The sequence below is a fragment of the Corylus avellana genome, chromosome 2 (assembly GCF_965113065.1).
Source record: "Corylus avellana chromosome 2, dhCorAvel1.hap1.2, whole genome shotgun sequence".
NCBI lineage: Eukaryota > Viridiplantae > Streptophyta > Magnoliopsida > Fagales > Betulaceae > Corylus > Corylus avellana.
In genome coordinates, this window is record NC_142491.1 from 30,707,424 (window position 1) to 30,719,545 (window position 12,122).

Consider the following 12,122-nt stretch of genomic DNA (forward strand, 5'->3'; position numbering starts at 1 on the left):
GTTGAGTCTTTATCACCACCGAATTTAAGAAAATGACGGTGAAATCCATGACAAAGTGTTCTATAACTATTTGATAAAGCCAACTCAATAGATCCAATGTGGTTAGCCAGATTCTCGTCTAAAGTCCACTCAGCCTATATACTATAAATAACAATAGTCTTAGCATTTTATATTATATGTAGTAAATAATATAACCTCAAACATTATAACTCACCAAAACACGAGCTCTTAACCGTTGCCGCTCACTTGGTGGGACATGAGTCCAAGAGCTATGCCAGAGCTCGGCGTGTTCACGAACGACATGTGTCACCCTCCTACTAAAATAACTCGCATTTGTTCTTACAGGTCCTCTTGCCATGGGAGGGATTGTTATCTCAACAGGACAACCATCCTTAAAAAGCTGATTAAACTTAGTGGATTTATTCGGACCTCTTTTCTTCTTGTTGGACATAACAGCTGTGAGACAAAATATGAAATATAATTAGTATTTTTAATGAAGTAGTTTGTTCATATCTATACAATAGCATAGACAAAATATGTGCACTTACAAGATGCATTGGAGGGTCCTTCAGTCATCGTTTGACATGGTGTTACATCAATTTCAAGAGGCACTTGTAATTCTAAACTTGGATTCTCAACTTCATCATTGAAATGGAATGTTGTAGAACGAGCCATGAACACACGCAATCTTCCTCGATTCATTATCTTCATTGCGTACAACTGATTCCACAATAAAAACAATGAATAAGAAAATATGAAAATATGAAAATACAAACATATACAATAATTGAAAGATTGGTAATCAACGAGACAAACAAATATGTAGCCCGTATCATCTTACCATAGAATAAATATTCATTTACAATAATATTCAACACATATCATCGTTAGAATTTGTATCAGAGTTGCAAGATAACTCCTCTTCATGAGCGGAGTCATCATTGAGGAACATGCTTTCATCATCAAGGTCTTGTTCATCATCAGAGCTTGTTTTGTGCCCCTCATTAGAGAAGTCATCATTGAGGAACATGCTTTCATCAAGATGCACATATACTTCATCAATAGCTATTGGTTCCACATCATCTCTACGTAACGGAATTAAGTCTACATTGTTTCCTTGTTGCACAGGTGCATTACCCTCAACCAATTCATCATCTTCTTCCTTGTCACCAATGCCTTCGTCATCTTCTTCAATCTCTCCCTCTAAAACAGTTGGAATATTGTATATGTTTCTATTGGTCACTTTTTGCACTACTTGCCAATTACCACCCAATTTGAGATCTTTCAAGTAAAATACTTGTGAAGCTTGGCATGCTAGGATAAATGGGTTCGATGCATACCATGTACGAGATGTATTCACACTCGTAAAGTGCTCATCTGTTTGTTTTCCCGTTCTATGCCCAACGTCCCACCAATCGCACTCAAATAGATATACACGATTTCGACCATAACGTAATACCAAAATGTTCTTCAACTCACCATAGAATTCAATATCCTTCACGTTATGCTCACATTGAACAACTATACCACTGTTTTGAGTATGTAGAGTTCGTTCATAGTCTTTTATATGGAATCTAACCTCATTCACAATACAACCTTTGTACATTACAACTTGATGATCCGGTCTGGATGCAAGATCATATAATTATTTGGACACATTTTCTGCATTAGGCCCACATATATGATGTCGAAACCATGTTTCGAACTCGGCTTCATGCTTATGTTGGATGTCCACAGTGCCTTCTCCTTCAATCTTGTCATAGTGCTCACTACATAAAGAATACATAAGTATTCCTCTATATTCTCAAGTAATCATAAAAATAAAAAAAATAAAAAAATAAAAACTATAAATCATACACTTACCAAATGTACGAAGTGATTTTGTCACAATTGTTAAGCACATACCATCGAGCCCTTGTGAGAACCTTATCTTCAAGTATTATAAATTTTGCTGCTCCTAAAAGACGAACTCGTTAAGAGAACACAGACAATCCTTTACTCCTTCCCACTTGCCGCACATCACTATTTCGTTCTTCACGATTCCATTTTGTCTCAATCCCATTGAGATACATAGAGCAAAATGTCAAACATTCAAATGATAAATATTCCTTGGCAATGGACCCTTCCGGATGTGCTCTATTTCGCATACATTTCTTACATTTACCAAGCGTTCTTTCCATTGGATACATCCAACGATATTGTACTGGTCCTGCAAGCTCAACTTCTGATGGTAAATGAACAGCTAGATGTACCATTATATCAAAAAAAGCCGGTGAAAATATCTTTTTCAATTTGCATAAAATCACAGGAATGTCATCCTTCATTCGACGCATGACATCTAATCTCAATGTTCGTGCACATAATTCCGTAAAAAAGGAACTAAACTCAGTCACTGTTGTACGTATTTCAGTTGATAAATATGGACGAATTGCAACAGGAAGTAAGCGTTGTAAGAAGACATGACAATCATGGCTTTTCATTCCCGAAATCATACCTTCTTTAACATTCACACACCGACTAATATTAGATGCATACTCATCATGAAACTTTACACATTTCAACCAATCTAAGAAAGTTGTCTTCTTAACTTTTGACAAAGTGTAATTTGCATGTGGCATTGATGTAAATGTACCATTTTGTTGTAAGTGCAAATCTTTGCGTATTCGCATCACACACAAATCCTGTCGTGCCTTCAAAGTGTCATTTGTTTTTCCTTTAATATTCAGCAGTGTACCTAAGAGACTATTACATATGTTCTTCTCAATATGCATGACATCCAAATTGTGTCTCAGTTTCAATGTTGACCAATAAGGCAAATTAAAAAAAAATACTCTTCTTCGTCCAATTCAACTCATACTCTTCATGCATTCTCTTTTTTTTTTTTTTGGTCTCATCTTTTCCAAACGGCAAATTTGGTACATTCTCTAGTTGTTGTAACAATTGATCTCCAGATAATTCATTAGGTGCCATTCTATGCTCCTCAGTACTGTCAAAGAGAGATTTTTTTGTGCACCATATATGCCCTTGAGGTAAGAACCGACAATGAGCCATGTAGCATGACTTACCTCCAAACTTCAACCTTCTGGACGCTTTATCCTTGTTACATATTGGACACGCCAGTGTCCCTTAGTCCACCACCCAAACAAGTTTCCATATGGAAGAAAATCATTTATAGTCCATAATAATGCTATATGCAACTTAAAGTTCTTCTGTGTCGACGAGTCATATGTAAGAATGCCTTCATTCTATAATTCTTGCAAATCATCCACCAATGGTTGCAGACACACATCAATTTCATTTCCAGGTGCCTTAGGTCCAGGGATAAGTAAGGACATCATCAAATACGGATCTTTCATACACCTCCACTAAGGTAAATTATACGGCACAAGTATTATTGGCCACATGCTATATGATGTACTCATATTACCAAATGGGTTAAAACCATCGCTTGATAAACCAAGTCGCACGTTGCGGGAATCATTAGCAAATTGAACATGTTCTTTATTAAACTCTTTTCACAATATTGAATCTGCTAGATGTCTTAGATTTCCATCATCTCGACGCCCATCTTTGTGCCACCTCATATCTTTGGCAATATCTTTCGACAAAAACAACCATTGCAACCTTGGTTTTATTGGAAAATACCGTAAGACCATATGAGGAATTTTCTTACCTGTACCTTTGACATTTGCCCATCTTGACTTTTTGCGGGTTGGACATTTTTCTTTATCTGCATGTTCCTTTCGAAAAAGCACACAAGAATTCTTGTATGCATGTGTCTTCTCATAACTTAAACCCAAGCCTCGCTTCAATCATTTTGCTTCATAATACGATCTTGGTAATGTCTCCCCATCTGGGAGAGCCCTCTTTATCAAGTCAATCACCATATCAAATGCCTTGTCACTCATATTGCAAAAATTCTTTATATGAAGTAGATTCGTAGTGAAAGCAAGTGTTGAAAATTTCTTACAGCCTGGATAAAGTTCACATCAAGCATCTTTCAACAGTTGGTCAAAATTTTTCGATTCATAACCATTGGTTGTTGGACTTGGAGTAGTAGATGATTCACCTGTATTACCATCTGGAAATCTACCCATACAGATATCATTTAACATTTCTTCAACATCATCGATATCCTTCGCACTTGCATTCCCATCATCATGATCGACATGCAAATTTATACGAAATGGATGTTCTTCCCCATGAAATACCCACCAGGTGTAATTCATATCAATTCCGTTAATGAACAAATCATCCTCCATCTCGTCTATAGGCTTATAATAACGATTCGCACACTTGCGACATGGACACCTGATCCTATTAAGCTCATCCACGTGACCACGTGCCATACTAACAAATTGTTCAACACATTTTGAATACTTCTCACCAAATCTATGAGTTTCCTGCATCCAAGTCTTATCCATCTCGATGTTTGTTCAAATATAGTCTTCGTAGCAGTTTATAAAGCAAGCTACAACGGGACCAAGCCAATAAATATCAAATTAGTATTAGTTTTTAATAAAGCTATGTTTCAAATTCTACCGTATCATTGAAAACCTAAGCCTTTACTAACATGAGTTATCCAATTGTCTTAACACATATCACTTAAAAACTAATAAATCATAGATAACATAAAAGTAGTGGGTCTCAAACACACAGTCTCAAACATAACTTAAAAGTATCACTACACAAATAGTTATGTTTTTAAATGGAAAATTACAAACAAAAATTTCAAATGTACTTACAAGATTGGAGAAAATTTATGCGTTGTAAACCAATGGATGATATCAACAAGACTTAATCTTTATATTCTTGATTTTTAGATATTATGATAAGGGAGCCATCATAATATCTAAATAGTACATAACTATTTGATGATTTTAAACACTAGATATTTGATGTCAAATATCTAGTGTTTAAAATCCTAGAATGATTTTTTTTTTTTTTTTTTTTCTTGGCACTTAGATTAAGCTAGATACCATGATTCAACTAGGGTATATTCTTCCTTGGCCAATTCATTTGCTGTTAAAAACATAATGCTTTTATAGATTTTGTGATTAAAATATAACTTCAAAATCAATGTTTTCATCTTTAGTATTTATCCTTAAAAAAAATAATAATAATAAAAAAATTAAAAAAAAAAATCAATGCTTTCATAAAACTTATTTAACGCAACCAATGCTACATGCATGTAAGAAGAATTCGGTTTCTACATGCTTTCATGAACATTACTCGTCTTTAAAAACGACATCAATTTTGGGAGGACATAAGAAGGACATGGAGTGCTATATAGAATTACTCGCCTTTAAATAGACATTACAATGCATAGGAGAAATAAAACACTTACCCGAATAAACTACTCATAATGATAAGATAATATCTCTCTCCTCCTCTTGTGCACACATGTTAAAAAGAAAATTTGATAAGATATGTTGGATCAAATTTCGGCTAATTTGGGCCCAGTTCTAAATTACCGGTCCATTCCCCATACTCGGTTATTTATTTACTGTTCAAAACAAACTCATGCTCGGCAGGGCAGCTTTATATTTGGTTGTATTATTGACACTCGGCCGTCATGCTCGGCTAACCGAGCATGAGGCAGGTACCGAGTGTTATTCTCGGAATATTAGAATGTTAGAAATAAATATCTTGTTTTAGTATACTATCAACACGTGGGCGCTCGGTGAGTCCACAGTGTTAGATGAACAGGAACAATTCGATGCCTATAAAAGGGGGGTCCCCTCTCATAATTTCGGTAACTTCTTTTCACCCTCTGAAACTGAATACTTTGCTCATCCTTTCTTTGATCTATAATCTTCAAGTTCATTTTTCCCTTAAACATTGTGACTAACTTAGGCATCGGAGCTTCCTCTGGCCGGACAACGCCAGCAGCTTTGATCCATTTTTTCTTATCTCTTATTTTCAGCTCAGTGCTCGGTCATCAACTATTGTGCTGACCCCTTTTCACGTCATCATTCGGAAAACTGCTTCAACAGTTTGGCGCCGTCTGTGGGGAACGATATTTTATCGGTTCTTACTAATCTCATATATTCCGATCCCTTTTTTCTTATCTCTTATTTTCAGCTCAGTGCTCGGTCATCAACTATTGTGCTGACCCTTTTCTACGTCATCATTCGGAAAACTGCTTCAACAAGATATTATCTCTAATATTCAAATCCTAATTCTAGTGGAAATGAAAGACTAAATAGAACAAAGCACTCCCAATGTGATAAGATATTATCTCTAAGTTATCCTAAAATGTCTTCTACTTGACCCCTAACAGAAGATAATTAAGCTGCAAAAACTGCTTTGGAATAGGAAAATTGCTATGGCCAAATGGGTGTTCTTGGGGTTTCTTGGTTTTGGGATTTTGAGAGAACTCAATGTGTGCTGAAATGTTCTTTGAGAAATGAAGGAAAAATGTTGATTTTGTGTGTGTGTGTGGGGTGTAGTAGGCTTCATGAATTAGTTTAAAAGTAGCTTAATTTTAGGCTTTCAAACTTAAAATTTGAAATAGAATTGATGTGCTGGTTTTTAGGTAATTCAAACTTTAAAATTTGAAACTTAATATCTAAATTACAAAAAAAGAAAAAGCAAAGAAAAAGTAAATGCTTGATTTTAAACGGATTCATATAAAGATCCAGATTACATTAACTTGGGTACGTGTGATAATCTAATATAATGATTAGATTTGTGTTTTAATTAATCAACGATTGTCATATTAATTATGCCTTAATCGTATTGGGATTATATATATTAGCACCTCCCTCCTCATTGTGAAAAATCTTCTAGCTGTAAATGGCCGAATATTACCAAATTAAGTTTTTTTTTTTTTTTTTTTTTCATGCAAAATAAACGGCATCGTATCATAAAATTAATTTGACTCTCCACATGTTTTGGAAATTCTTTTCCCGAGGCCCGAGGGCAATACCTTAGCAAAACAACACTACGCCTAACATAGAATTTGGGTTGGGCTACTAAAAACGCTGTTATAAAATATATTTGATCAATCCATTATCGCAAGCCCTTATAGCTCAGTGGTAGAGCGTCAGTCTTGTAAACTGAAGGTCCGTAGTTCGATCCTGCGTGAGGGCATTTCGCGAGGCTTTTCATATTTGATCTAATTCCTTGCTTTTTATTTTCCTAAGCAAATATGAGAAACAATTCAAAATGGGGTAACTCAAGGCATTTTTCTTGATTGACTATGGAAAACTCTATCCTTTTTTAGTAATATTATTTAATAGACTCTGAAAATTAAATCACGTGATAGTAAAAATTAATCTTTAAATTCGAGTTTGTAAAAAAAATAATAATAATAAAAACCGAAGTCCTAATCTAGGAGCTAATTTTTAATGCTATATCATTAAGTTGTATATAAATGTATTTTAATTGCATGAGTAAGAAAGTATGTATTCGTGACGTGTTAAGGACAAATGTCACTTTTTAGAGACTGAATTATAGAAAATTTCAGTCCAATTTCAATTACTCATGTTATATAGGTCAATCTAAGTGGTTTTTAAATAGTTCCTTCCAAAAAAATGTGGCAGGTAAGATTTTAAAGCATAAGAGAGTCCCAGGACTGGCAAAGTAATTCATTCAAAGTTTTCAATTCCACTGTAAAAATTTTAAACCAATTTTCTGGAAGGAATACCTACCAACACTGAGTGCCTCTTTATTACCTCAACCTACCAATAAAAGGGTACAGCTTCCCCACAAATTGAGATGCATACAACTTGTTCATTACACAATCATATCCATCACAAAAGAGAAACCAACATTCTGAGAAACTCCAATTTTTTTTTTTTTTCCTGGGCAGAGCAACTCCAATTAGTGGAAATTCAGCTATACAACCAATTAGCCAAAAAAAAAAAAAAAAAAAACAGGAGTTACAAGACATAAAAGAATGCAAACTGCTAAAATCTTGTCTCCTGGAGATTTGGTAAATACCAAATTGTCAGAAATGAATACATAAGAAACTAAATGAAGAAGTCATGTGGTGGCCAATAGTAGTGGTGGTAGTGGCACTAGTATTCAAGGAAATTTCAACCTGCAATTCTTCAGCCTGCAAGAAACTAATCCACCAAACCCACCAAGACCAATCAAAAACTCAAAACCTAAATTCTGCTTCAGAAGCTTTTTGGAACTTTTTGGAACATTTTAGAAATTGTGCTGCAAGAACAACTTCTCTTGAGGAGAAGCAGGACCAATCTCTTCCTCCAAACTCCTCAACCCATCACCAGCAACACTTCCTGCATTTCCCAGATTTTTTGCCTCAGAGTTTTTCCCGTCGACATCTGCATCCGAGACCGATGATTTCCTCCTCTGGGAAGAAGTAACACTAGGAAAAGTTATCCATGAAGGTGCTCTGAACTCAAACCTTTGATCCTCAGCTTCTGCCACATCAGTTTCTGAGACTGACCGATTAGAAGATCTTTGAGAGGATTTCTTGTGCAATCTACTACTTCCCAAAACTACCTCAGTAGGCAAAATTGGTTGCTCATTGCATGGGCTACCCATTAACTGTGCAAGTGCTCTCTCCAAAGCTGTTGTCACTTTATCCATTGATGGCCTGTCCTTCCCTCTCATTCTCACACATTTACAAGCTACATTTGCAATCCTCTTCAGGGCATCAAGATCAGATGGAGGTTTCAGAACTGGATCCAGAATTGCGTTTATGTCTCCGGATTTAATCAAAGGAACTGCCCACTCAACTATGTTTCCTTCTTCATATTGCATATCAATGGCTTTCCTGCCACTAAGAATCTCTAATAGTAAAACACCGAAGCTATACACATCAGATTTGGTTGTAAGGTAGTGAAGCCTGTAGTACTCAGGATCAAGATACCCAAGAGTTCCCGCAGGTAGCTCGGCCAGTGGGGAGCCACTATCTGCAGGTCCCAATAATGACAAACCAAAATCGGCCACTCGGGCATTGTGTTCTTCGTCAATGAGGATGTTTGAGGACTTAATGTCTCGGTGAATTACAGGCGGGCAAGCATAACCATGCAAGTATTCAATTCCTCGTGCTGCTTGGACCGCAATTGTGACCCTTCGAACCCAATCCAGGGCCATGTTCTTCCCATGAAGATGTTGATGCAAGGATCCATGAGCCATGAACTCATAAACAAGAAGCCTTTCTCCACCTTCTTCACAATATCCAAGTAAATTGAGCAGATGTGCATGGTTCAATCTCGAAAGTAGATCAAGTTCCGTATGAAACTCTTTCGAATTCTTCTGCTTGTTGGGAGATGTTATAGCCCTTTTAACCGCTACTACTGTCCCATCCTTCAAAACCCCTTTAAAAACGCAGGAAAAACTTCCCTTTCCCACAAGGGATTCTTCTTTAAACCCACCAGTGGCTCTCTCAAGTTCCTCGTAAGTGAACATCTGTGCCCTCCTCATCTTCAGCTCCTCCAGGTCAGGGCGGATCTTCCCAGTATCTTTCTCGAACGCAGAACCAATCTTATTATTCTTCTTCGACTTTGATTCCTTTCCTGAGCACTGACAGTTCTGTAACTTGTACCGTACATATAACACTGCAGTTAGAGACACAATACTAACCAAGAAAACAGCAAAGGCAATCTCAGCGATGATGACTGGCAATTGCAGTGACCAAAACCTTTCATTCTTCTTTCCATTAATGGCATTGGAATATGAAGAAGTACAATTTGAGAAGCATTCAGCTGAGAAGCAACTGGAACAATTATATGCACACTGCCTATCAGATTTCAAAGTGCATTCAGAACTTTGATACATTTCCGCAGCGCAGCCATTGCTGCAGGGCATGCAAACACGAGAGTCAGAAGACTTGCAACGGGCATTCTCAGGGCTGACTTCATAGAAACCGGGATTACATGGAGTAGACTTGCAGACTCCTGGGGAGATAGCTAAAGGAAGAGAGGTAGGGAATCCGAGACCCCAGCAAACGGGTGCAAGAGATTTCTCAGCAAGAATTCCACAAGTGAAGTAATTTCCAGCAGCAATTTCATAAACCTTAATGCCACTAGGAGGACGGGTGCTGGATTTGATGATAAAACCCCAGCAAACGACTCCGCGGTCGGAGCTCTTAATTCCGCAAGCATGAAACTTTCCCCCAACAACAGAAAGCATTGGAACATTTGGAGGTAAGTCTACATTTCCTTGATCCGCTTTTTCCACAGAAATTTCTTCCTCAATGTTCAAGCTCCTTCCCCAACAAAAGGCTCTACTATTTATCCCCTCTAAAATCCCACAAACATGATATCCACCAGCTGCAATCTTCTGAAACCTCAGGTCCTTAGGAATTAAGCTGATCACTCGGCTACTAGTCTCATCGCCCCAGCAGAAAACAGTCCTATTCTGAGAAAACAAACCACAATTGAATTCAGAACCCGCTGAAATTGACTGAAGCTGACCATCAAAATCATAGTTTTTTGTCATGTTATAGCCCCAACAATCAACCAAAGAAGTGTTTCTGCGTCTTCCGGTTAAGGGTTTCCTCAAACCGCATAAGTGATAATCGCCAGCACTGATTTCTAAGTATTCAGCTCCTTTTATCATGGGCTGAGGAACACCCATTTGAATATAACCACTGCTACCCCAACAATAAGGTTGGTTAGAATCCATTAGAAGCCCACAAACAAAGCCGTCGCCAGCAGTTAGACCAACAAAGGGGAAATGAGCTGGAGTTCCATATATTATAGCCGAGTTTGACCCATAACAAGTTACAAGATGAGACCCATCTGATTTTAAACCACAGAAAACAGGACCTTTCTCACCATAAGAAATGGCAATGGAAGACATCGAACCTAGACCTGAAACTAACCACCATAAATCAGATAGAATCATAAGCTGAACCACAAACCCTGCTCTCCAACTCTTCATATTCATCACCCGGATGAGGAAATCTCCATCTCCTATCAAAAACCCCATCACAAAAAGCCAACCTAAGTTTTCCAAGATAACAACAGACTTCCCACCTAATACAAAAACTAGCAGAAAAGCCAATCTTAATCCTTCTGAAGTTTATCTACTCAACTGAAACACCATCCTACTTCCTTGCCTCCACGGTTAAGGAGAAGAAGAAGAAGAAACAGTATATAAGGTTCAGTTTCCACATAAACAGAAATTTTGAAGTAAATGTGATAACAACCACATACCAGAAGCTCTTGATCAGCCACAACTTACAAATATACCCAGATCAGGACTTTTCTACTAAGACAGGAAATTGCCAATTACCAACCATGAAAGCAACAACATAAAGACAAACCCAGATAGTTTTTTCTGTTCTTCAAGACCAACAATGAGAGAAAAATTGATATGTTTCTTCTCTTTGTGCTGCCAGAAATACTTACAGTCAAGATCGATGCATGATAGATTATTCCAGCAACTTTATACCGACAAGCACTCTGCAGCCAGACCGCCTTAGATAGCTAGGAGCCATGGAGTTCTTTAAATTCTCTCAGTTTCATCAACAACACCCATGTATGACAAAGCCTCAAGATTCTCTTTCCATTGCATTGCATAGCTGTTGCATTTGGGAGTGTTGGCGAAGATGTAGATTGCATGAAAAAGAAGAAAGGGTTGATGGTTGAAGGGTATTACTATTGCAGGCAGGCAGAGGCAGGAATGTGTAGAGAGAGAGAGAGAGAGAGAGAGAGGCTGCATTAAATGCAATAAAACTGCAGCTTCTGAATATAGGCAAAGCGTAGGTGAAGACAATAAATGAAAAGTTAATGCCATTTGATCTTTTCATGCCAGGATATATGACTGCTCACTTGGGAACCAATCTCTGAAATATTTTATTACTTTCTTTGGTTTTATGCAAATTTTGTTCCATAAACTTCTCTTTTGCAGCTCAATCAAATTCTTCCGTGCCTTTGCGGCTTTGCCTTCTCTAGTTTTGTGCGTAATTGTAGTGTTCGTCAACGCCTTTTTGCATGCATTCGAGATTTGTATGGAAAATTATAGTTATTTCATTTTTTTTCCAGGCTTATTTTATTATTTTCCTGCTTTGTGGGGCTCAATGCTATTTATAGCCTTACGATCAGGAAAACAATATATGGGAAAAATCGGCAACGCATATTCTTGATGTAGCAATGTTTTATTTACTTATTATTTGCTTGGTCAATGGAGCTATGTAC

At 37.1% G+C, this 12,122-nt stretch overlaps 1 protein-coding gene, 1 non-coding gene and 1 pseudogene across 2 annotated transcripts; 1 reads left to right on the forward strand and 2 right to left on the reverse strand.

Moving 5' to 3' along the window:
• Window positions 1-871: 871 nt before the first annotated feature.
• LOC148587609 (uncharacterized) lies at window positions 872-4,424 on the reverse strand (annotated as a pseudogene).
• A 2,599-nt stretch (window positions 4,425-7,023) lies between these two features.
• On the forward strand, window positions 7,024-7,095 carry TRNAT-UGU (transfer RNA threonine (anticodon UGU)). The gene has a single exon. It is a non-coding gene; the product is annotated as a tRNA-Thr (tRNA).
• Window positions 7,096-7,896: 801 nt separating this feature from the next.
• Window positions 7,897-11,601, reverse strand: CR4 (crinkly4). The gene has a single exon (XM_059578294.2). It carries the CDS (start codon window positions 10,909-10,911, stop codon window positions 8,158-8,160), a length of 2,754 nt encoding a protein of 917 aa, XP_059434277.1. The 5' UTR covers window positions 10,912-11,601; the 3' UTR covers window positions 7,897-8,157.
• Window positions 11,602-12,122: the final 521 nt, after the last annotated feature.

Excerpts from the sequence above, each read along its gene's own strand:
- CR4 (XM_059578294.2), bottom strand. The coding sequence starts at position 10,911 with ATGGGGTTTTTGATAGGAGATGGAGATTTCCTCATCCGGGTGATGAAT.